Genomic DNA, 25,914 nt, shown 5'->3' on the forward strand with positions numbered 1-25,914 from the left:
AATTTTTAGTAGTGGAACGGGGTCAGGTTAACCACCAAAAATATTCCCATCCAGAAAGCAAGCAATGGAACACGCAGAGCAGTCCAAGTCTCGGAGCAATTCTGAAATCCTGTTGAACAGACCTTGAGGTGAGGTATGTTCCTTGATTAGACCCTAGTTGTGTTTCCTGGAAATGGCACTTGGTGTCGTTGCAGGATTTCATCACCATCTGGGAGATCCATCATTTTCCATTTGTTCTCTTTGTACTTACCTGATGAGGGCAAAACTGCACTCCTTCTCAGATGGGACTCGAACCTAGCCAAAGCTCAGACTGGGACTCAAACCCACGGGCTGGGACTTGAATCCATGATCCTTGACTAGAAGGGGACTCGAACCCACTGTCTTTTTTTTCTTTTTTTAACATCTTTATTGGAGTATAATTGCTTTACAATGGTGTGTTAGTTTCTGCTTTATAACAAAGTGAATCAGTTATACATATACATATATCCCCATATCTCCTTCCTCTTTCATCTTCCTCCCACCCTCCCTATCCCACCCCTCTAGGTGGTCACAAAGCACCGAGCTGATCTCCCTGTGCTATGCGGCTGCTTCCCACTAGCTATCCATCCTACGTTTGGTAGTGTATATATGTCCATGCCACTCTCTCACTTCGTCACAGCTTACCCTTCCCCCTCCCCATATCCTCAAGTCCATGCTCTAGTAGGTCTGTGTCTTTATTCCCGTCTTGCCCCTAGGTTCTAAATGACCTTTTTTTTTTAGATTCCATATATATGTGTTAGCATATGGTATTTGTTTTTCTCTTTCTGACTTACTTCACTCTGTATGACAGACTAGGTCCATCCACCTCACTACAAATAACTCAGTTTTGTTTCTTTTTATGGCTGGGTAATATTCCATTGTATATATGTGCCACATCTTCTTTATCCATTTATCTGTCGATGGACACTTAGGTTGCTTCCATGTCCTGGCTATTGTAAATAGTGCTGCAATGAACATTGGGATACATGATTCTTTTTGAATTATGGTTTTCTCAGGGTATATGCCCAGTAGTGGGATTGCTGGGTCATATGGTAGTTCTATTTTTAGTTTTTTAAGGAACCTCCATACTGTTCTCCATAGTGGCTGTATCAATTTACATTCCCACCAACAGTGCAAGAGGGTTCCCTTTTCTTCACACCCTCTCCAGCGTTTGTTGTTTGTAGATTTTTTGATGATGGCTGTCTTTTGATTAAAACCACTCACCTGGTGTCAGGACTTACTGGAGCTCAGGTTCTTTTGTCTCATCATAGAAAGAACTCAGTGTGAGGCAAAGCAGCAGGCCAAGAGTGAGTTTATTAGCATAGGATGCTAGTGAGAGATACAAGTGGGCTGGCAAGGGAACACAGCCCTGAGAACAAAGAGGACTACATTTTTATAATCAAATAAAAAGGGGGAGGAGAGAAGACCACCTCTTCCTCATTCTTGGGCAGATGTCATGGTGCTATTTAGATCATACATATATTAGCAAAAGAGTGGTAACGTATACTAAAATATGGTCATTTATCTCAGGTTTTGGTAGGATGTCCCCTTTCACCTAGTTTCTTTCCCCTTTCATCTATATTTCTGTCTTGGCCACATGCTGAAATGCTACTCTTCAAGGACTCTTAACTTTCTGAGTTCATGAAACAGGATTCACATCCCGTATCTATCGTCTTGTGTTTTAAATATCAGGGTTTGTGGCTTGAGTGTGTCTGGCACTTGGATGCACCTAGTCTTCTTTCAAGGTAGAGTAGATTGTTGCTAGGTTACTGGATTCTTTTCTTGAGTGGTTATTAGCTTACAACAGTCTCCCAAACTCCCTTAAAATTCCTTTCCTGTCTTAATCCCCTAGTGAGATTTCTAAACTGACTGTTTAATTATCCTACTCTGTCCCTATCAAGAGTATTGGAAAATGTACCCTTCTTGGGGCCTCTGTAACTTATCCTCAAAGTGGCTTGTGCCCATAGAAGGTTGGGAGCCCAAAGATGATTTTAAGTTTTGAACAGTCATAGTCCTTTACTCCCAGGCTGTTTGCTCTTGGCTCTCTCAAAAAGTTAGTCATTTAAAAAAATCTCTTTATCTCCAGTTGGTTTCTGCTAATAGCCACATCCACAATTATTTTTGAGACATACCTCTCTCTAAACTTAATGACCAGCTTTCTGGGAGAGCCACCTAACATATTCAGAGATTTTAACAAGGGACATTTTGATTTGTTTTAATAGGCTTGGATTGTTATTTATAGCATTTCTCAATTTTATCTCTTCCTCGTAGGAGATGAGAAACAATTGCTTCTTTCGTCCCTGCAAGACCAGAAATTTTGGGGTTGTCTCTCTTCCTGGCTTGCAAAACAATCAATTCTTCCCTGAGTTCATCACCTTTTTTTCAAATTGAGTATAATTAACATATAACATTATACAGTTTCCCATGTATAAGATAATGATTTGAAATTTGTGTATACTGTGAAATGCTCACCACAAGAGGTCTAGTTAACATCCATCGCCACACATAGTTACACATTTTTTGTGTGTGAAGAGAACTTTTAAGATCTATTCTCTTAGCAACTTTCAAATATACAATACAATGTTATTAACTATAGTCACCATGCTGGATATGACATCTGCAGGACTTATTTTATAACTGGAAGTTTGTACCTTTTGACCCATTTCACCCACTCCCCACCCCCCTGCCTCTGGAAACTACCCATCTGTTCTCCGGATCTGTGAATACGGGTTGGTTGGTTGGTTGGTTTGTGGATTACGTACATAAGTGAGATCACACAGTACTTGTCTTTCTCTGTCTGATTTAGTTCACTCTGAGCTCATCTCTTTCTTGTAGATGAGCAACCAATTGCAACCAGAGCCTGCTGTGTCCCAAACTTTTTACCTAAAGCCACAAACCTATTCAATGTGTATCTGCCCTCTGAGTTATCACAGGCAACAACTTTACCAAATGTTTTGCTACTGCATAACATGGGTTGTTTTCTTTCCAGCCTCCAGTAACAGTTTTCTTATTTTCCTGGCCCTGGAATCCGTACATCATCTTTTAGAATTTTTGTTATGGTAGCTTTTCATTTCTATGTACTCATTTCTATATTGTTGACTTAAACCAAGTTATACCAAATCTCTATGGCTACAACGAAGGGCATTTGTTACTCCCATTGGTTTTCCTTTTTGGGCTATCTTCTCCACTTTATCCTCATTCTGGGACCCCAACAGAAGGAACAGCCTCTTTGTAGGACAGAAGGAAAAGGACACAGGCTAGAGCCACACAGTGGCTCTTAAAAGATTTTGATCCATGTGACCTATGTTAGTTCTACTCACATTTCATTGGCCGAGAAAGTGACATGACCAAATCTGATAGAAATGGAGTGGAAAAGTAAATGTTCTCCCTTGTAGCGGAAGAACATAAGTGGAAACGCTACACCTTTTTTCAGCTGTTCTTCCTCATAAACATGGCTTGGAACGTGCATTTTGTCTTGTTAGAGCAAGATACATGCTGGCTTCTTGGAAGCTTTAAAACTTTCTAGAGACATATGCATTGTCTGAAGTGGGACACACTCCAAAGTACATGAGGTGTGGAGGGGCGACAGCAGATGGTTGGATGAGTAGGAAACCAAACTAGCAGGTGGCATCTTTTTCTCCAAGATTCTCTACTGAGGGGGTAATCGCATTCCTTGAATTCCCGAGAAGTTCCTGCAAGTTCACAAGTGTGCTTCGAGCTGAGCATGGCAGAAAACTGCTCATCTGATGTCTTGAAAAGCTGGGACAAATCTCTATAGGAAGGCTTAGGGCTTGCTGGTCATTCCCCAAGCCGAGTTCTCACCCCCAAGTGCCCCAGACCCTTTCACTCCTCTCTTTTTTTTTGTAAATTGATTGACTGATTGATTTTTGGCTACGTTGGGTCTTCGTTGCTGCGTGCGGGCTTTCTCTAGTTGCAGCGAGTGGGGTCTACTCCTTGTTGTGGTGCACGGGCTTCTCACTGCGGTGGCTTCTCTTGTTGTGGAGCACAGGCTCTAGGCGTGTGGGCTTCAGTAGTTGTGGCACACTGGCTCAGTAGTTGTGGGTCGCGGGCTCAGTAGTTGCAGCTCGCGGGCTCTAGAGCGCAGGCTCAGTAGTTGCGGCTCACGGGCCTAGTTGCTGCGCAGCATGTGGGATCTTCCCGGACCAGGGCTCAAACCCTTGTCCCCTGCACTGGCGGGCGGATTCTTAACCACTGTGCCACCAGGGAAGCGCCCCCCCCTCCTCACTCCTCTTTATCTCCACAGTTCGACATGCAGAGGATAACTCTGGAAGAGCTGAAGCACATCCTCTATCATGCCTTCCGGGACCACTTGACGATGAAGGACATTGAGAACATCATCATCAACGAGGAAGAGAGCCTGAACGAGGCCTCGGGGAGCTGCCAGACGGAGTTCGAGGGAGGTAGGTGCCTCTGTGTCCGCTCCCCGCCTGGTCTGGGATAGGCCGGCCCTTCCACATCCTCTGTATGAAAAATGTGTTTACAGTCTCTTGGGCCCAAGTGGCCTTGGACGGAAGTCACAAATCCAGGACCGAGGTTAACAGATCCTTTTTGCCAAGATGTAGTAGGTTTCTTCTTTTTCTATTGTTTTCCCCCAACTCTGCATTTTTGCAAGACCTGCCTTGACCCTTCCTTCCTCCGGTGACCCTGAGGTCTGTGACTTGATGCGTGGCTTGGTGGTGTTGGCCTTTATTCAGTGGGGGCTGCGTGGGGTGATGTAGGGAGCCTGTTTGAGCTGTCCGCAAACCTGGATCAAGTCCAGTGGCTAATTGTGTGACCTTGGGCAAGGGGTGTATCTTCTCTGAATGAGTTTCCTCATCTATAAACATCAGGATAATTACACCTACTTCACAAGATCCTTAGGAATGAATTACCTCTATATTCTATGCTCTCTGAATACACTGGCCAACAAAAGCCCTGCTCATGAAAAAACTCTCATGAGCTTCACCAAGAAAATAAGGTTCTCTTGGGGCCAAGAAAGAGACCCGTGAGAGGTCATTTTTCTTGGACTCACGAAGGAAAGCTTAAAAAAAAAAAAAAAAAAAAAAAAAAAAGGCTACCTTATTCCCTAGTCAGTAGAGAGTTCCAGGGAGGTTAAATAATCGAATCCCTCTTTCGAACTTTGAAAATCAGAGCTGCTTTAACAGCTCTGATGTACAGAAGTTTTTTTTAATTACCTTAAAACAGCATAGCAGGCTACGGGCAATTTTTTACTTATTTAAGGTTGAGACTTTTTTAAAAGGTCTACTATTTTTTTTGGTTCTTTTCTTCTGAACAACAAGCCAATGTGTACAGATGGTAAGCTGTCACATAGACACCAGAATGGAACTTGGTTCTTTGGCTTTGGAGCTGCTGTGTTAGAACCAGCCGAGGCCCACGACAGGCAGACAACACGGGACTGAGCTTGTCTAGGCGGACACAGTGGTACATCCAGACCTGGGCGCCCGTGGGCCCTGTGAGGGCTGAACTGCTACAGGAAACGGGAGGTGGCTTATACCCGGAGGTGACAAAATGAACTCAAGTCAGGGAAATAGGGAGTGGTGGCATTGGGGTAAACTTGACAGCAATGCCTCCTCGTAAAGGCGTTCACATTGAAAATTTTCAAAAGTGCTGTGTACAGCAAACAAAACCCAGCTGTGGTCCAGAAGGTGCCTTGGTTGCCCTGCTTGGGACTTGGACCATAGCATCAATGTCTGCGTTTGGAGTTGGAGCCACACAGACCACACAAGGGCGGGAAGGTCACAGCCAATGCCGTCCACAGCCGGGCAGGCAGGGGAATTGGGAGGACGAGGACGGGTAAAGAGGGCAGGATTGGATGAAAATTTGGGAAAACAGCAGACCTGGCTTCTCCATTCCATCTTGATTTTAGCCGACAGACTCAGTGCTCAAACAGTAGAAGTATTTGGGGGCTCTAGACACCCTGCTGTCAGACACACTCTTGAAATGAGTAGGAAGACTATTTCTGAGCACTGCATTTTCCCCAAGAACCTATGTTCATGGATTGGTGCTTTATTCAGAGAAATGTCACAAGTCTTAGCAATTTCAGAAAGGTCAGACTGCCCTGCGAAATAGTCTGAACTCTAAGCACTGTCTTTTTATTACTCAAAAGCTCATCTATTAATAAAATAAATAGCTGACTTAGGGGTTTCCAAATAGAAGTCTTCCTGGGTCTACTTTAATGATTAGTACATATAGCATTAGCAACACTTAACCGTTTGGGGGTGATTGATAAGGGCCAGGCACTGTGCTTTAAAATTCATGATCTTAATAAAAGGAATATTATTTGTAATTCACACCTTGATTTCTTGAATGACCTCTGTGAGCTTGATGACATAATCCCTTTTACATATTTTCATGTCAGAGAGGGTTTTTAAAATACATCAGCGTGGGCTTCCCTGGTGGCGCAGTGGTTGAGAGTCCGCCTGCCAATGCAGGGGACACGGGTTCGTGCCCCGGTCTGGGAAGATCCCACGTGCCGCGGAGCGGCTGGGCCCGTGAGCCATGGCCGCTGGGCCTGTGCGTCCGGAGCCTGTGCTCCGCAGCGGGAGAGGCCACAACGGTGAGAGGCCCGCGTACCACAAAAAAAAAAAAAAAAAAAAAAATGAGCGCTTTTTGGCCCCAAACACAACCTCATTGTGTTTGTGTTTAGGTGTAAGATTTTTCCCATCTCGGATATGACCAAAGTCACCAGTGCATGTATTTTAATGCCCAGGGCTCTCTCTAGATGCAGGAAAGGGGCTCCCTGATTTTACTCAGGGCAAAGGAGTCTGGGAAGAGATGGACGCACAGACACAGAATTCACCCTGCTGCCCTAGGACTGAGAGAGTCCATTTGAGACCTTGTGGTGACCTTGGCCTTCTCCCTTCCATCTTGGCCCCATGCCTGCTGCCCACAAACAGGGACCTGCCGGCAGTTTGAGCCTCTCCCTGCGTCTATCGAAGTCTGATGGCGTAGGTGCGTGGCTTGTGCTTTCTAACTCTTCTCGGCCTTCAGCTGTTTGGGCTGCCCCATCGCCCCAGCAATCAACTCCTTCCTGTCTGCTCTCGCCCTTGACCCAGGCTGCCCCCTCGCCTGTCCAGCCACTTCAGCCAAGGCCTCGCTGACATTTCAGAATCCCCCTCCCACCTGTCAGCTGGCACCATCCCACATCTTGGTAAATCCAGCATCTAACTCTGTGGGGACAAGGTGATTGCCTTTCTTTCTTTCAATGATGGAACTTTTTTTTTTTTTTTTTTGGCCGTGCACCACGAGGCCTGCGGGATCTTAGTTCTCCGACCGGGGATCAAACCCACCCCCCCCCTGTAGTGGAAGTGCAGAGTCTTAACCATTGGACCACCAGGGAAGTCCCAGCAATGGAACTCTTATCTCTCCAAATTTTATCTTCTCTGCAACCCCAAATGACCGATGCGGGGACGAGAGCTGGGATATTTCCCCCAGGCTCCAGAGCCCCTCTCAGGCCACGTCCACTCTTTCTGTTCCCTACTCAGGAAGCTCTCTCCTGATCTTCTGAGAGCTTTGCTGCAGCAAATATGTTCTCATGCCGATTAGCTCGACTATAAAGCTGGGAGATCCATGGCGCTTGGAAATTCTGCTTATCTGGTGTCAGAGGAAGGAATCAAGGTGGAAGGACCTATTACACCTAAAGATGTAAGAAGTCTTTGCCTTAAAAAAGTGAAAGGGCACATCGGTCTCTGAGCAAAGAAGGAGGAGATAGTCAGTGAAACAGGCATTTTGTAGCAGAGTCAGAATTTGAAGAAGCCCACGTCAGATGTCTTTGAGTTCAGCAAAGCTGGAGCTTCTGGAGTGAGGAAAAGGTTTGAAAATGCTGCAGTGTGTGTCCGTTAGAAATTAACAGGAGCGCTTCCAAAGGCCATCAGCATCATTTTATGTCAATGATTATATTTTTCACTTTTATAAATCTTGGGTCTGATACTTTCACAAAGGTGTTTGGATTCTGTCCGTTAAGTCAGGAAGTATTGATTATTCCTTCCACATGAATGGAAGAATAAAGAATGGAGAAAGAGGCCAGGGGTCCAAAGGCTGTGGTACCCCTGATGTGAGAGGTTTGAGGGGCTTTTTGTCCTCTTTTTAGTTTTCATTTTGCCTTGATTTTGTTTTATTTATTGGATTTTTAGGTCAATACAAACAACACACACACATACACAGAGCCCCTCACACAGTCTGATCTGCCTAATCTTTATGGTACGTAGGGCTCTGTGACCATAGGTAAGCATTACATTTTCTATCTTCTCCCAAGGAAAGGACAAGAGGAACTAGGATGCAATTCCAAGTTACATGCAAGGAAAGTTTTCCTGACTTCTTCAGGAAGTTCTGAATTGGGGTGTCACACCATGGATAGAACCCACTTTCCTAGAGCACCAAAAGAAGTCACCTACAGAAGCCCCTGGGAAGGCAGAGAAGAGACTAGAATCTAGAAGAATCTAATGCAAGGATTCTGAAGTGGACTTTTCCTTCATTCACACCTGGTTTCCAAGTGGAAAACCATCAACTTGAGTCGGACACTTGACCAGGTGTCACCCATGTGCTGGGTGCTTTAGGCAAGAGGTCACTTAACCCCACTCAATTCAGGGGCTCTCTGGTATTACCCACTGGTGGGCAGCCTATGTGTCCCCAATCCAATGAGACTATTTCACTAAAAGTTGGACTTCCAGACCCTTCCAATCCCTCAGACATTTTTTTTTAAGTCCTTTACTAAGATAGATTATGCCTGATGTACTAATGTCTTATCAAATGGGTCAGATACAAGATTACCTGACTACCCACAATGCCCAATCACCATCCATGCTAAATAAGAGAGGTTTAAGCTGCTTTGCTTCGGTTGGACTGCTTGTAATCACCAGCTGTTTTGATTTTGGAGAACATAAGCTCAGTGACACTGAGAGACGAATTTCACATTTTATTATTTGGTTCCAGTCGCTGACATCTATGAAATTAAGCGGTCTCGTGGTTGAATCATCTATTTGCCTGTCACCAGATCCTTATTAAGTGTTCTTATGATAAATTATGTTATATACTAAGTCCAGGAGGAAGGAGATGAGGGAAAGCTGTCTGGTGTGCTTGCCAAGTGCTGGTCATTTGTTAACACATTAGACCGACCCGTCGGCACGGCCTGAGGGATCCGTTCTGTGGTTCCTGTGGGACAAATGAGGAAACTGAGGCTCAGCAAGATGGAGTCATTTGTCCGAAGTCAAACTGTGAGTAAGGCTTCAAATCTAGGTCCACCTGACCAAAGCCCGCCCTGGCTCCCCTCTAGTGGCCCTGGGTCATTTCCCCGAGCTTAGGTGTTTCAAAGACTCTTTACGGAACGACTCTTCATCATCCTCACTGCTTTTCCATTTCGCCGCCAGTGAAATCACATATTTGGAAGTCAAGTAGACGTGCAGCAAGATCTGTGTGTGAGCCCTTTCAAGATGCGTCCTCCAAGTCTCGTCCCTAAATGGAATACCAGCTGTCAGGGTTTTGTAGGCATTCTGACGACACGCACGGGAGAGGGAAATCAAGCAAAAATCATCAACTGGGGAATAAATAGTTTCTGTGAAAGACGGCAAAGCTGCTCTGTACCATTCAGTATGATGGACAAGAGAAACAAATGTCAGAGGGCTGACCCAGGCCAGGTAGCCCCCAAAGCATCCCTGTGCGGTCGTGTGGGTTCTGTTCCCTGCCCTGTGTAGACTAGCTGTGTGACCCTGGAGAACTTATTTTTAAACTCTCCGAGCCTTATTTTTTTTCATTTGTCCGATGATGCAGAGATTGGACAATGGTAGTCATATCTAGATTCAGACATTTCTGGGCTCCTTGGAAGGTGAAAAAGAATTTTGCAGCCATATCCCAGGGCTCCAGCTCAAGCCATCCCTGCTGAAGTCGCAGTGTGTCTGTCGGGATGTCAAATGCACACCTGGACTGGGAGACCTGGCTCATCACCTGGCCGTACACCTTGGGCATTTCATGCCCACTCAACTGAAAAGGGCATGATGTGTCATCCACACCATCTGCTCCCAGCTCACCAGGTGCTGTGACTTTCCTGAAATAAAACCTGTTCTCCTGGGGTAGATGTAGGAGGTTAAGGCATAGGTGAGGTCCATGGCAGGTGGTGAGACAGGAGACAGTTTGAAAGAAAGTTGGGGCTTTGGACAAAAAAGGATTTTTCTTCTTCTAGTTGGGGACCTGTCAAAGCAAACCTGTAGGAAAGTTCTCTGGAGCCATGAGTGAGGAGTGAAGAGATTCTGAAATACAAGATAGAGACCTGGAGAGCTATAGGCACGATAGCTAAGAACTCCAGCTCTGTGCTCTGGACAGGGCTAGCTTGAAATCCTGCCTCACCACATATAGGTCACTTGAGTAAGGCACTTAAATAAATATTAAGAGCCTCAGGTTTTTTTCATCTGTGAAATGGGAATCTTATCATGACCTACCTCATATGGTTGTTACGAGGATTAAATGGGATAACACGTGAGAAGCTTTAGTACAATGCTTAACAAACACATTAGTAAGCAATCATAACAAACAAAAAAAAAAAACAAAACTGGCCGGTCCCTGGTCCCAGTTCTCTTCTTATTGTTACTTTTTCCCTGGAGACATTGCAGAGTGTGTACTGCTGCAACACCACATCTTTGAAAGATGGTGCAGGGACCAAATTTACAGGGTTTGAACCATCCTCTTGACACATTTCATCCCTAAAGTTAAGTCCTTGCCAACACTGGAGTTCCCAAGAGTATCGGTCAAGACTCTTTTGGCTTCAAGTAACAGAAACTCAACCCACACCCCATTAAACTAAAAAGCACTGGCTCAAATAATAGGGGAAGCCAAAGGGATGAGCTTTGGTTGACTTGGAACCAAAGAGCTCAAGCAACATTCTCTCCCTGCCCCCACCTTGCTCTCATTCTCTCTGTCCTTTCCTCTCTGTTGGCATCATTCTTGGGCAGCTCCTCTCTCCCCGAGGTCAACAGGATACTCTCTCTCGAGATTCAGCTCCATTCCAAGAAGGGGCTCCAATCAAATCTGCTTGACCCGTGTGCCTACCTCTGGACAAGCCAAGAGCTTAGGGTACTCTACTGGCCAATCTGGTTTGTTACTAGGGGAAAGGTGAGGCCCTGGATTGAGAGTTCCACCAGGTGGAGAGGCACAGATCCCCAAACCAAAAGATGAATTTTTTTACACGAAGGGGAAGGGTGGCTGGAAAGGCCAAAATAACACCTGGCCACACCATGCCAGGGAGCCTTGCAGAACCCTCAAAGCCAGACACAGCTGTCTGACATCCGGAAACCCAAGATGATTTTGTGGTGGCGAAGGGCCAGCTCATACCCACACAAGTACAGGTGGCCTGTCTTCCTCCTACAAAAGGATCACCTCTTCCCTTAGAGACCACAGCCTCCACCTCTAACTTCAGGTCTTACGTGGGTGCCTGGACGCTCTGTTATCACTGATGAAAAATCTCTTTCACAAGCTCTTAATTAACGCCACCTTAGGCTATAGAACTACCCAATTTCATACAATCATAAAGTGTCAGACCTGGAAGGATCACAGAACTCTAATAGCTCCCAGACCCAGTAGATCTGGCTGATTGTTAGAATCACCTGAGCTGGGTTTTATATTGTTTTACCATTTCCTGAGCCCCAAACTCCCTGCCAGGAACATCTCTTACATACATCTGCATTAGGGCAATTAGAATTGTTGTGATTCTGATTTGCCTTATTTGGGAGCCAGTGTCTCTGAAGATTGAAGCCAGAACCCATTCTACATAGGGTCACCCAGCTGGTCAGTGGCAAAATCCGTGTAGCCTCCTGTCTCCGGGAAAAAATTCGAGAGCCACTGCCTGGCATTTGCCAAGCAGAGCCATGTGAATCTCTGTCAAAATAAGAAGGGGGAGGAGCAGTCTGTCACTAGAGTTTATAAACCCAGGTCCTGTCACAGCAGCCAGGAGTCTGCTGGTGCTCGGACTCGCTAATGAGCTTTTAAGAAAACAGGAAACCTCACTTCTGTGTCCTCCTTTGTCAACCTCCCCTAACTCACATTTCATCCACATGTACTTTCTGGACTCCTACTGTGACAAGTACTATGTAGAAATATATCAACATCTACTGGGAAGAAAAACATAGAAAAGATCACCAATAGCATGATGTATTCTTGCCATTTTCAGTGTTCAATAAGATCCAAAAAGGAATAGGTTCCTTGACAAGTTAAACATAGAGTTACCATATGACCCAGCAATGTGGCTCCTAGATTTGTACCCAAGGGAACTGAAAACACGTCCACACAAACACTTGCACATGAACGTTCATAGCAGCATTATTTATAATAGCCAAAAAAGTAGAAACAACCCAGTTGGTGAATGGATAAACAGAATGTGGTATGTCCATTCAATGGAATATTATTCAGCCACAAAAAGGAATGAAGTACCCATACATGCTACAGCATGGATGAACCTGGGAAAGATTATGTTAAGTGAAAGAAGCCAGACACAAAAGGTCACATAGTGTATGATGCCATGTATATGAAATGCCCAGAATAGGCAAATCCATAGAGACAGAAAGTAGATTAATGATTACCAGGGGCTGGGGAGGAAGGGGGATGAGGAGTGACTTCTAATGTGTATGGGGTTTCTTTTTAGGGTGATGAGAACTTTCTAGAATTAGGTAGTGGTGATGGTTTCACAACCCTTGGGAATGTACTAAATACCACTGACTTGTACACCCTAAAAGGGTGAATTTTATGGTATGTGGATTCTATCTCAATTGAAAGTAAATAAATATTAAGAGCTAGATTTTTTTAAAAAATTAAAACATCAGGCCCTTTGAGAGCACGATAGATGTTCAGGAGAAGCCTCATAGGAAAGTCAAGTTTAGGTTAGGCCTGGAAGAAATGAGAGGGAAGGTAAGTGGACACCCTTAACAGAGGGAAAGGTATGAACAGTGCTGCAGAGTCTTAGGTAGAGAGCAGAGCTGCTTGGCTGAGACAAAGGTAGCTGGGGGAGGGGAGGAGGGGTGGTCTAGGGACAGAGGGGCAAAGGGGATAGGAGGTGATCTGTGGTCCTGCCTACCTGCTGAGCTTAGGAGCTGGATAGAAGTGCTTCCCCCAGCAAGGGGGGACCTTCAGAGAGATTGCAGGGCATGATGACGGATACCAAGCACTGCTCCAGGAAGGCGAGTCTGGCTGCAGTTCAGGATGAATAATTGAGGGAAGGGACCAAAGCAAAGTTTTGGGAGCATCTGCTGTAGTCTCAGCCCAGGGCTAGAGGCTGCAGGAAACAGGAGAAAAAACAGCAGATCTTTTCTCCAGCCCTCAGGGGATACAGGAAGGATACCTCACATTTCTCTAGCAAGTCACGGTTGCACATAGTTTTTTATTTTTTATGAGCCCGTTGATCTCTGAAATAATTTTTTTTTTTTTTTTGAAATTAACAGAACAATTATCATTAGCTCCTTTTACAGAGAGAGAAATTGAGGCTCAGAGAAATTCAGCCTCCTGCCCAGGGCTCTTCCTAAGTGGCAGTGAAGAGAAGAAGCCATATCTCCAACTCACAGTTGATCCTGGGCTGACCTGCCACCTTGTTGGGGAAACCAAGTGTAGACCCTGTGAATGAATAAATACACAAAACTATAGTGCAATGCAAATATATGATAGCCAAAGACAGGCATTAAATTATTATCAACAAACACATTAATTAGTGCTGGGTTATACTGTCGACCACACCAAGTGTTTGAAGGACATTTCTTTTGGATCTTCCTCTGGCTGTCCTTTCTATTGCTAAACAAAAGATCAGGAGAGAGTTTGTGTAGAACTTTGAACCTGGATACTAGAATCAGACCTGGGTTCAAATCCCACCTTCACCACTTGCCAAAAGACCTTGGACTCTACTTCTCGGAGCTTGAGAGTCCTCACCTACCAAATGAGGGTCACGCACCCAATTCACAAAGGACTATCGCTGTTAGTTCTGCAAGGACGTCTATAAAGCACATAATGCGTACCTTGCCCACTGAGACGGGTGCTCAGTAAGCAAAGGGGAACGTTTTCAAGGTTTCCATATAGGAATTAGCATTCACTGGGCATAGACAACATTCAAGCACCTTCCTAGGTTCATAATCCTCACCACAATGTAGGTCTTGTTTACCCCCATTTTATAGACAGGGAAGTTGAGGCCCAGGGAGCTTGGCTTGCCCAAGCTCACACAGCTACAATGTGGGATAAGATGATTGTGATTCACACTGGGGTCTGGCTTCTTCTCTCTGCCACACAACGTACATCAGAACTGGATGTGAAAGAATTCTCATCCTGGGACTTCCCTGGTGGCGCAGTGGTTAAGAATCCACCTGCCAATGGAGGGGACACAGGTTCGAGCCCTGGTCCGGGAAGATCCCACATGCCGCGGAGCAACTAAGCCCGTGCGCCACAACTACCGAGCCTGCGTGCCTAAAGCCCGTGCTCCGCAACAAGAGAAGCCACCGCAATGAGAAGCCCGCGCACCACCGTGAAGAGTAGCCCCCCGCTCATCGAAACTAAAGAAAGCCTGTGCGCAGCAATGAAGACCCAATGCAGCCAAACATAAATAAATTAATTAATTAATTTTTTAAAAAAAGAATTCTCATCCTTGCACAGAATCTGAATTAAAGACTCCAATCTCCAATGATGGTGGGTTTCAGAACTACCCAGGAGAGAGCTGGAAGCTTCACTCTGCTTACAGGACTCAAGTCTCGATCCAGACTGGCATGACCTCAGGTACAAACTATTAGGTCCCCGGGCCTTTCCTCCTTCCTATCTCTCCCCTCCTACTGCTTTGAAGGATTTTTAGATCAAAGGTGCAGCCACTCTCCTGGGGGATAATCCTGTTGCCTGTAACCTTGTTTTCTGAGTGTCCTTCACAAAGAAGGGCTTCAGCAAAAAATTTCTCCCTCAGCCCAATCACACAATTTTTCTTTTCCTTAAGCCTTCGCCAGCCCTCAAGATAGGAAGGTAGATGTCTGCCTTTAGAAGCATTTTTATACTGAGGAGCTGCCCGGAATAAATTAGCTAGTCCTCAGAAAGTGTTAGATACGCCGCTTCCACATCCTCATCTTATTTTCTGCTTTGGGTCCTTTCCTTCCCAAACACCACCTCCCTTTTCCTTCCTGAGGGCTGATATAACTTTTTACATTTGCCCACTTCTGGGGGCAGGCACATTTCCGCACCAAGGAAATTTTCTTCCTCCAGGTAAGAACTTATAAGATTCTAAGACCCAGACAGGTTGAGCACGTAGTAGAGAACTGAGCCAAGAATACTTCCAATCACCAAGGGAAGCAGAGTCCCAGTGGACCCAGAAGGATTAAAGATATCAAGACAAGGCCTAAGAGACTAAGGCAGAAATAACCGACAGGTATTGGGGAGGGAGCCGGGAGCTGTGCCGGGGGCGCTGGGCCTCTTTGAAGTGTGGCTTGCTGGAGAAGCTTTCCGGTGGATGTAATTTGTAGAGACCTCCCTGAGCCTTGTCTCAGGGGAAGCTCCTTTGCCATTGGAAACATCACCCGCTTCCTGCTTCCTCCCTGCTATTTCTAGGGCATTAGAGGAGCCACTGAGTGTCAAGGGGGAGAGGGGCGTGAACTTGAACATTTTTTTAAGGTATTTTTAAAGGCATGTGGACCCTACCTTGACCTTTTTCTTTGGCCAGTCTTCTTTCCAGCAGAGAGTAATTTTAAGGGAAATAACACTTCTTTTCTTTCTTTTTTTCACTCAATTTGGCCTAAAGAAAAACCACTTTCCCTCCGCTGGTGGTTGTTTGCAAAGGTACAGTACAATGTCTAGCAGAAGAGGATCCCTTTGCAAAACGGAAGGTCATCTGACAAAGTTCTTCAGTCCTGGCCTTGGGTTTCTGCAGTACTCACACCCCGATGTCCCTAACACACACCTACACGCGCACACAGCCCTCCTTCCCCCAGCAACTCAAGCTCTATCAGATTCTTGGGCCCCACCCAGATGTACTGAACCAAAAACCCTGGGGCTGGGGCCCAGAGATCCCCTAATCACCTGCAGAGCTTATTAAAAATACACATTCCTGGCCTCCACCCCCAGAGATTTGGATTCAGTCATTCTGTGATGGGGTGGGAGGATTCGCATTGATATCAAACTCGCGGATGGCGCCGAGGCAGCTGGTCCAGTGCGTAGCCCTGGTGTAGGTCGCCTCCCGCCAGCCTCACAGGAAGGGATTTCTTCCACAAGCCAAATGGTAAACTGTGTGTAAAGCTTACTGCGGGACCAGGACGGACAGGGAAGGAGGTGTAGACAAAAAGAGGAAAGAGAAGGAAAAGAAATTCTGGCGTGGGACGCAATGCCTGGAGGAGAGAGCCGTTCTTTCATCAAAGCTTTTCCTTTCTTCTTATTTCCATTTCCCTATTTCTGGCCCATATTCGTAACCCACTAGTTGACGCCTTCTGATCGAGACCAGCTAATGGTTTCTCCTGGGCCTTATAAAAATGGTGACTCAAGACCTGGCCCAGCAAAAGGATTAAGACAGCGCCACCCCAGGACCCAAGGTCAGACCCTTGGGGCCGCGGGATCTGGGGGCAGGGACACCCTGCCTCCGAAAAGCCTGAGAGGATTCTGCACTCGCTTGCTTCACGCGGGTCCTATCCACAGCTCACGTGGTCTCCACAACCCCGATTTCAGCAGGCACCACGATCACCTAGTTAAACTCGGAAGATCACTGGCCAGAGTCCCCCATTCAACAGATCGGCGGGGAGCAGGGGCTGGCCTGAGAATCTGCCTTTTTAATAAGTTCCTGGTGCTGTGATGTAGCTTACCCAGGGACCCCCGCTCTCGAACCACTGCTGTGCGTATCTGCCATAATGCCCGAAGTCCCTCAGAGTCATTTCAACTGGCAGCCACCCAAGAACAGTCCTGGGAAAGGTAAGTGGCTTCCAGCCCGTCCTGTAGGGATGCATCGGAACCTCGCTCTGTCTGTAACAGCTGCCTCGAACATGGGAGGCTGGCTTTCTGCAGAAACGACACGGCCGGGCCTGGATGATGCCTTTGGTGAGACTCGCGCTGAAAATGTGATGTATTTCCTCGCTCCGAAATCGCTGTAGCGCTATTGCACCTGGAAGCCTGGACCTCACTCTGAATACCACATCTGGCACGGTTTTTGAAGTTTGGCCACTTCATACCATTTGCCAGGAGCAGGGACGTCCAGTCTCTTCCGAGAGCTGACCCAGAGTTGCTTTACTCGATGTGACCAGTCTTCTTCCTGTGGACCGGTCGGTCCCTGGGCTTGTTGAGGAAGAAGTGCAGTCTGTCTCACTGTGTCATTTCTCTCTTCCCTCCCTGCCTTCCCTCCATGCCTCCTTGCCTTCCCTCCATGCCTCCTTGCCCTCTGCCCTACACCCCACTCCAGTGCATTCCCAGAAGCAGAACAGACAGACCTGCGTCCGGAAGAGCCTCATCTGCGCCTTCGCCATGGCCTTCATCATAAGCGTCATGCTGATCGCGGCCAACCAGATCCTCCGGAGCGGCATGGAGTAGCGGCCTCCCCAGCAGCTGCGTTCCTGGCTCAGGCGCATGCGCTTGCCCCGCGGGCAGACTCTTCCTCCACAACAAAAAAAGCAGATATGGACGGTGCAGACGCGGCACAGTCCAGCGAAGAACCCAAGGTTGCAGTGCAACCCGTGTTGTTGCAAACCCACTTCACCCCCTTGGCAGGTACACAAAAGGGCTGTCTTCAATGCTTTAATGGTCTTGTTTCCTAATGCAATAAATAGCCAGGAGTTCTGGACGATCGCTTCGACCGCCTGTGGGAACTCTCAAGAGAGACTTCATTTTCATCTCGGAATTCCCGTGGCCATCCAGGTTGGCGGTGTAAGGGAGCAAGAGAGAGGCGGAACACGCAGTCACCTCCGCACCCCGTTCTCCCAACCCAGGGGTCAACTGGAGACTCCCTCCCTCCCTCCCCCACCCCAGGGCAACCCTCAGTGCCCAGAAGCTGACTTCTGAGTTGCTGCAGAAGTGGGGGCTTCCCGTCCCACCCTGGCTTCCTTCCCCAACCTAGTGGAGGCCCCCCCCGGCAAGGCATGAGGGGAAAGCCATCGAATGGGGTGCAGCGCCCAGCGGTCTGCAAGTTGCCCCCCCCCCTTCGCTTCCGTTCTACTGCCTTTTCTACAGGACTCTTGTTGGCAGAGTTGGGGAGCTCTCGGTTTCCGTCGGCACTTGGCTTTCTGTTCCTAGAGCCCATCACGCACCAGCATTTTGGAATCTGCAGAGAGCCTTTCTCCCAGCTTTGCCGCCTGTGCTGCCATTTACACACACAAAAAAAGAAGCGTAACCGTGGGCATCTCTATCACATAGACACACAGACAGACGTATATATTGGGTTTCTTCATGTGTGACATCCATCGTCCCTCATTGCTTTCCTGCTGATAGAAGCTTGTCCTCCGACACACCTCCCTGCCTCTTTGGGGTGGGTAGTTTGGGGATGGGGAGGGACATAGGCTGGTGGTGAGGAGGTGTCGCAAGCCACGCCCCAGTGGTCCAGAGTGACGGAGTCCAAACACATCTCCATGCTGGGAGACCTCTGTAAGTTAAGGTCCTTGTGCATCCCACCTTTCTCTCATCTTGCAATTTGCTTTCTTAGTCTGTCTTCCCAGATAGAAAGAGGAACACCATCCCAAACGGAAAGCTGGAAAGATCAAACCACTGTATTTTACGTAACATCTTCAGGCAGTCAGATTCTGCAACTGACTCATTTTCACAAGAAAACAAAAAAGATGTTAATGAGCTTAGCCAAACTCGACAGGTTAAATACTTCTGTTGGGGAAGGGAACTGACGCCAACCCCATGTCAAGTTTGCGATTTCCTGACTTTTCCTAGATGCCACATCCACCGCCGCTATTCATTCAAGCTTCCTTAGTCTGATTAGCCAATAACCTTTCGCGGTACTTCTTCCCTCTGTACGTTTCCAAGCTCAGGTCTTTATTTCTGTGATTGGACTTGTCTTGCTCTTCTCTCTTTCCATTGCATCTGAAAGCTACAAGCGATCCCCCTCTCCCTTTTCCCTTTTCGTTCAGTGTGGAGGTGCCAGAACCTTTCCTCTCTCGCTGCAGCCGGGTGGTTTGGGGGTGCGGTGTGTGTGTATGAATCCCCCCTCAAGCCTCCCCTCTCTCTCTGCTCTCTCCCTCTGATCTCCTCAGACTTGGAGCATCCAAGGTCTCAGTTTGGGGTCTTCTTCCAAAGCACCTCTGCAAGCACTTTGGGCAACAGCCTGGGAGCAAATCTAGAAACTTCCCCACTGCGAATATCCATGATGAGCACAAATTAAACGAGGGTTTGAGCCGTAGTGTGGGGGAGGGAGCAGGTGTAAAAGCTCCCGGGAGCCTGGGAGGTTACAAGTCCCTCTGGGAAAATGCCTGGGGTCCCACACATCCAGGCCAAGTAAGGCGATGGCCTGCCTGTCCCTCTAGCCTGCCCTGTCCCGCGAGACACTTCACATCTGTCTGTCTCTCCTCTCTCCCCTCTCACCTGACTCGCCTCAGTCCCTCAGGACCAGGCTGCAGAACGAGAACAGGTCCAAATGCAGAATACAGATACACAGGACTAGTTTATCATTAGTTTCTGCCCAAAGCAGTTTGTTCGCTCTCTTTAGGTAGGAGGGACCCCAAGTCCTCCTGGGGAAGGGGGTGAGAGACCCCAAGTAGACTGGATAGAGACCCCAGGCATGATTCTTAAAGGACCCTGCCCTGTGAGAGGGCAGTGCTGCAGGTGATGCTGGACTTCAGGGCCAAAAAAAAATGAGTACTTCTTTAAAGGCTACAAGTTCCTCTGCCTCCTGCTGGGGAGCAGGGACCTTGAGGGATGTGAGGGTTATAGACTTCACTGGAAGAGAAATTAGCCTCTGTGCAAGGATGTGAATTAAACGGCAACCTGAAGAGACACCAGCGACAGCCTGTTCCCCACCAAGTCCTCAGCATCCTCTCCCTAAGGAGGACCATTTTCCTCTCTCCCAGTGAGTCTGTGGAACCGAGTCCATCCTACCCAGGAGAAGGCGTCCCTTGTGGGTGTTGCTAGGGAGAGAGGGTGAGAAAGAAGCCATAGAATTCTCTTTGATGGGCTAGAAGTTAACCTCCTGCCGTGGTAACCTCACCCGTGGCGCCAGGAGCTGAGTTTGTGGGAACATCCCAGAGCTAACGGCACCCCGGAGACTCTGGGCACTAAAGAGCCTGTAGCTCGGCAGCTTTGCCTGGACGGTCCGTCAACGGTGTCGGGCTGAAAACGCTGACTTCCCACCGCTCCGCCCCCAAGCTCTGTCCACACCAGTGCTGCTCCAGGGCCCCAGGCCAGCCAGTGCCTTCCCCACGGGAGTCACTGTGCTAATGGACGAAGATTCTAGAAGTCCTGGTCCCCCATGTCTGCGGTGTGCCACGTGGCCCTGGCCGGAAGTGACCTTTGCGGGAGCTGAGTGGGAGGGAGCCAACGCTCACTCTGTCCTCCCAGCAAATAGACCGAAGAGTCTATTATGGGGTGGCTGAGACACCGGCAAACCGAGCTTGGCTCATTCTTGCCTCCAGCCCTGACCACACGAGTGGTGATCAGGGAGGCACTTTGCCTGGGGGACAAGGGGTGCAGACCCTGACACTTTGCCCTCCCGAAGGAGCTGTCTCTCATCACTCCCAGAGCCCCCAAACAGGACCTAGCTAGCATGGGAACTATTAACCGTGGCTTCCAGAATGTGCGTGGGTCCCACATGACCTATCTGTGTTTAAAAAAAAAAAAAAAAAAAGGATGTTGCCATGGCAACCCTTGCATTCCACCCTGAGTTTGCCAAGGCGCACAAAAATAGGGAACATTTCCTTAAAGAACAAACACTTGGGTTCTGCCTGCTTGCATCCTGACTCCCTGAATCTGTATCCCGCTGGTGGGAGAAATTAGCCTCAAAGGATCTGGTCATTTCTCTGCCTTTTCCTCTTCTGTTTGGACCTGTCCTTCCATTTGCTCAGGAGAACAGGAGCTACCTGTGAGCCGGGTGGTACCCTCCCCACTTGCCAGAGCCCAGAGCAAAGACCCCTTAATCTGGGCAAAAAGGCAGAAATGCCATCTGGAAGACAAAAAATATTTTAAGCCCCAGTCTTTAAAAGCATCTGTTTGCCTGTTGAGAAGCTCTCCCACAAGCCAGAAATGTGAACTGAAGTGAACTGAGGTTTACATGTGGTCTCCGGCAAGCCAGTGGTTTCCAGAGTTTCTAGGTGTTTTATGTGCAGAGAACAGGACGCGTACGACGCGTCTTCTTTCTTGATACCTGCTTCCTGCCTCAATTTTCACCTGACAAGTGGTCTCCTCTCTGCAGTTAGCTGAAAAAAACCTAATGAAAGACGGCAAGCTCATTTTGATGATCATGGCCCCATCCTAACCTCCCATCCACAGAATCACAAAACGATATATCGCATGCCTGGGAGAGAAATTTATCTTTTATTCCAAATGCCTTCTCTAGGTTCCGTCCAGACTCAGGTCATAAATCAAAGAGAGTTTTGCTCTTAACCCATAGCTAGCAGCCTCCCTGGGACCGTATGAGGGCATGACCCGAAAAGTAAGGTGTGGCCGCCAAGCCCCTCAGCTTGGCAGGCATGGCCTTGTGTGGTTGCACAGCGTAAAGCCCCGTTCCGCCGTGCCCTTGCTCTCCACGCCTGCTGAAGCTGCCAAGTTCTGCTCCTTCCAGCTGGAGGTCTCAAACCATATTGGTCATTTTACTGCACTATTTCTCCAAAAGCCCGTAGTGATCATGTTATTCATTCTATATTCCACTAAGATATACAGAAGGTCTGGAACCCCACTGCAAAAGGGAGGGGGCCCCCTTTTCTATAATGCCTTGACACAGATAGACTTAAGCTTCTAGACTGGCATATACTGGTTGTGTCACCAGGCAGACTGTGGAGCCGTGTTCCCTGGAGAGCATCTATGTGCAGTGACCTCAGATCAGAGATTTCTCATTGGCCTCTTCTGTGATCCTGCCAGGGCTAAGCCTCCATAACCTAAAGGTGTTGCCATAGCTATCCTCCCAGACCGCCTCAGCTCCCCCCGAGAAGGGGAAACAAAAATCCATCAGAAACGGAAAAGAAACATTATTCCACAGCTAGGGTTTTCAATTTGAATTATTTAGAGCAATGGCAAAATGGAGGGAGGTTCAGGCTGCCTTTAAGCACTCTGTCTCCATGACAATTTAAATGTCAGAACTGTTCAGCTTCACTTCTTACTTCCTTTGACTAAGTCACTCAGGGGACTGTCCTCCATTATGTGGCCTTGTCGTAGACACTTGGTTTGGAGGGAAAAGGTCAGGCACTCAAACCAGCCAAGCATTTCTCTTAGTATCCTATGCTCCATGCCAAGTCCATGGTCATTGAAACAGCCGTGGTTTCTATTGAATACTGGTTTGGGACCCTCTTTATAAGGTCTCAAGAGACATGAAAACAGTGCTCAAAAAGTCTTGGAGGCAAAATTAATTTGATTCAGTTGGCCTGAAATACAGTCACAAAGAATCAGGTTCTGCCAGTGCCCCATAGACAGTCCTCTGAAACCAGGAAAGACTTGCCAAGCATCCTGACCCCTGCCTCCACCTTGGGTAGCTAATCCGTTGAGTGGGGCCCCCACCCTGGGCTTAGCCCTCATCCACCTCTTTTCCTTGAGCCTGATGGGTTGGCTTTCAAACCTGTGCTTCTCACACTGTTAGACTTTATTGTCCAAGTGAAACAGATGCAGAGGCTGGAATTTTCCAGGGGAGCAGAGCAGCAGGTTAATTAGGAAGGAATATTCCAGGGACTGCAAAATTCAAGTGTGACGTTGCTCCATCCCTGGACCTGGGAGTGAAAGAGAAAAATTTTAAAGGGCTGCTGAGGCTGATCTCTGAACATTTTCCCTGTACGTCTGGTCTGCTCTGGGAGCATCAGGGCTTTGAGTGCCATGGGGCCGCTGCCCAACAACCTGATCCCAACGACATGCGCTGGGAACTTCAAGAGGTGGCTGGTAGCTTGCCTCTCCTTGGGGGCGGCTGACACTTGCCAAGGCCAAAATGCCTTTCCCGGGGTGAACTGTCTGGGCTCAGACCGGTTGAGCTGAGGCTAAGAGAGAAGACCTGAGCCCTGGACGTGTAAGCAGCACTGTCAGCCAGGAAGGGCACAGGAGGCAGGACCCCAGGTGCTTTTGCCACCCACCAGCCAGATAATTCCGAGTGACTCCCCTTCCCAGCCTCAGATTTCTCATCTCTCAAGCAAAGGGAAAGGTCAACCAGATGACTCAAAAGAGCCCTCCTCTTGTGACTGTCTGAAACAAATCAAAGTGAATGCCCACACTTTGAGAGGGTCCCTCTGTCCCCTATGAATTGCATTAGGGACGGGCGGTTTCTTTTTTTTAAACACAAGTCCCAAGAGGCAGTTGTAATAAGGTATCTCTTTAGGTGTCCATTGTCTGTAGACGAAAGATGCAAATCGGCTTCTGTCGAGCGTGTCTTGTAGGCGAGAGATTTTATTTACTCCCTAAGGACTTGCTGAGTCAAGAGAGCATCCAAGATGGGCTTTGTGTCCTGCCTGAGCCAGTGTCAAAACGAAGGACATGAGGTCACCTTACCACAGGTCACGTGAATCAGAATTCCTGCCTAAGTAGGGGGAAACAAAGCCAGATTCCAGGAGAGGATGCCGCTTCCCCATCTGAAAAAGCCTAACTGGAATTTACTGAATCAACAGCACAACTTCTGATCATTTCTTTCTCTTTTTTTCTGACCCATGGAACAGCAGTTCCCCCGTATATAGGACAGTGGCTTGTAATTATTCGTAACACTGCAGAAGGGAGCCACGATCGCTGGGGATTGTTAGGGATTTGATGAAGAGTCTGGGGAGACGAGACGCCTGCGGTGGTCCTTAGATGGCTGATGAGTGATGCTGAGCACAGGCGCCTGCTTTAGATGCGCTCCAACCACGATGAGGGATAAAGGGCAGAGAGAGGGCAGCTGCAGCATTCGCAAAAGTCTCCGGCCCTTTGGCGCCAGGACAACCTAAATTCCTCGGTCTCCTTTTTTTTTTTTTTTTTTCTCTTCCCAAAGTAAATGGAGGCAGTCATTGTTTTTCTAGCAAGCCCTGCTGCTCTTCCCTGGAAAGACCTAGATTGGCCAAGGAGAGGGCCTTCTCAGCTCCTGGTGGAAATTTACACAAGTCACTGTCTCTCAGCTCTCTCTAAGGAAAATCAAAGAATGCTCTTTCTTTGTAACCTGGAAATCAGGCTTCAGGGGTCTTTAAATGGCTTCTTAGTGGGGTTTGATTTTTCTTCCCCAACTCTGAATCCAGGAAGAAGCTATTTCTCCAAGGGCTAACCAAAGACAATGCCCTTGGAGGAAAATCAGCCCCAAAAATCTGGCCAGGGAATGGGTTGGCAAGCTGTCATCTGCTGGGGGTAGGGGTCGTTGTGATCCTGGGGGTCATTAGACTTGAGACAGGAGTGTTTTCTCAAAGCACGGTGGTAAATGGCTAGATGCAAATTAGAGCACAGCTGAGGACTATTACAAGCAGGATGGCTGGAGCTTGGCAGGTCTCATATCCAGAACGGGCCACTAAGACTGAAATCCTGGGTCACCATCGTCCCATTTACCTCATTCACGTTCCTTTTTTTTTTTTTTTTTTTTTTTTCATTCAGTACTCGTTGATGATTTCTGCTATTAAATGATGAGAGAGTCAACAGATTAGTCAAAAGAAAAATCTTTATATAAAATGTAAATGTTAATATAAATTAACTTGGCATGCAACTTACTGATCCCATGAAGTACATATTATTAATATGTTATCTTAGTGTATAAAGGAAAACTGACTGCCATATTTACCAGATGTTTTTCTCTAACCAAACTTGTCTGTAAATATATAATCTGTATAAAAAAGAGTCTAATTTACCATTATTTATGCAATAGAAAAAAATAAAAGTTTTTTTTCTTTTGATGAGAGATTCAGCTCGTTATCTGGGGCTGCGATTTGCAAAAGGGTCGTGAAATTCATTTCCGTGACCCTGAAGGGAAACCAGATCTCTTTGATGGACCGTCCAGCAACATCACCCCCTTCCAAGAAGCAGCCAGTGAGAAAGCAGCTGGGGATCTTTGGTGGGGCTTTGGAGGGGAATGACTGACGTTAGGGGAAGTAAGCCGACTATGGAACATATGGTGGGAAATACGAACCAGCTTCTGGCTGGGGAGCAGACAGTCTAATTAAGAAAGCTTTGCAGACACCCAAGCTAATGGTGTCATCCTTTTGGTATTCCATTTGCCAAACCCTCCCCAGCATTAGCATTCAGGTGCTGCTTAGCTTTCGCTTAAGCATTTGGAATTTTTAACGTTGTTTGAGCTTCTTGGGCATAGGAAAAAACCACCCATTCCCTTATAATATATTTATATAAGGAAACAAAGGGCACCAAAAAGTCAAGTGACTTGCTTAAAAGCACTACCAGGGATCCTGCCTGGATCTGGGCCATAACATTGGCCTTCTGTCTCCAAGCTCATGAGGGCATCTCATATTTTCTTTCCTTTCCAAAACTGTTATCACATGTTTCCCCAAATGTCTTGTACTTAAGTCAAAAACCTGAGTTTCCTGTGGGTGGAATCTCCCAGAATCTCTCAGGGTCCTCAGTTCTAAGTGCTGCATTTTATACACCTTCTTCAGAAACTTATGAGGTAAAATCACTATGCGTTTGTTTTTGTTTAAAAATTCTAAAAATAGAGTGTTCTAGGCATAAAGCACGTGTTTTTTTTTTTTTCTTTCCCCTTGTTAAAGGGGGCGTCTGGCAAATTCCAGTGAGATAATAACTTGGATTTTATCCTCTCTGATCTGGGTTTTAAGAACTTTTTTATTATACAGGAACAGTTAGTCATGAATATTCGTTCTC

The 25,914-nt window shown here is 47.2% G+C and overlaps 1 protein-coding gene across 6 annotated transcripts in view; it reads left to right on the forward strand.

Moving 5' to 3' along the window:
- CALN1 (calneuron 1) overlaps positions 1–24,977 on the forward strand; it is a 467,601-nt gene extending 442,624 nt beyond the window's left edge. For all 6 annotated transcript variants that reach the window (XM_067014154.1, XM_067014155.1, XM_067014151.1 and 3 more), the window contains 2 exons: positions 4,283–4,439; positions 17,414–24,977. In XM_067014154.1, coding sequence (XP_066870255.1) covers positions 4,283–4,439; positions 17,414–17,541 — 285 coding nt within the window. In that variant the 3' untranslated portion in view covers positions 17,542–24,977. The remainder of the gene's footprint in view (positions 1–4,282; positions 4,440–17,413) is intronic.
- Positions 24,978–25,914: the final 937 nt, after the last annotated feature.

The sequence above is a fragment of the Kogia breviceps genome, chromosome 14 (genome assembly GCF_026419965.1).
Source record: "Kogia breviceps isolate mKogBre1 chromosome 14, mKogBre1 haplotype 1, whole genome shotgun sequence".
Lineage (NCBI taxonomy): Eukaryota > Metazoa > Chordata > Mammalia > Artiodactyla > Physeteridae > Kogia > Kogia breviceps.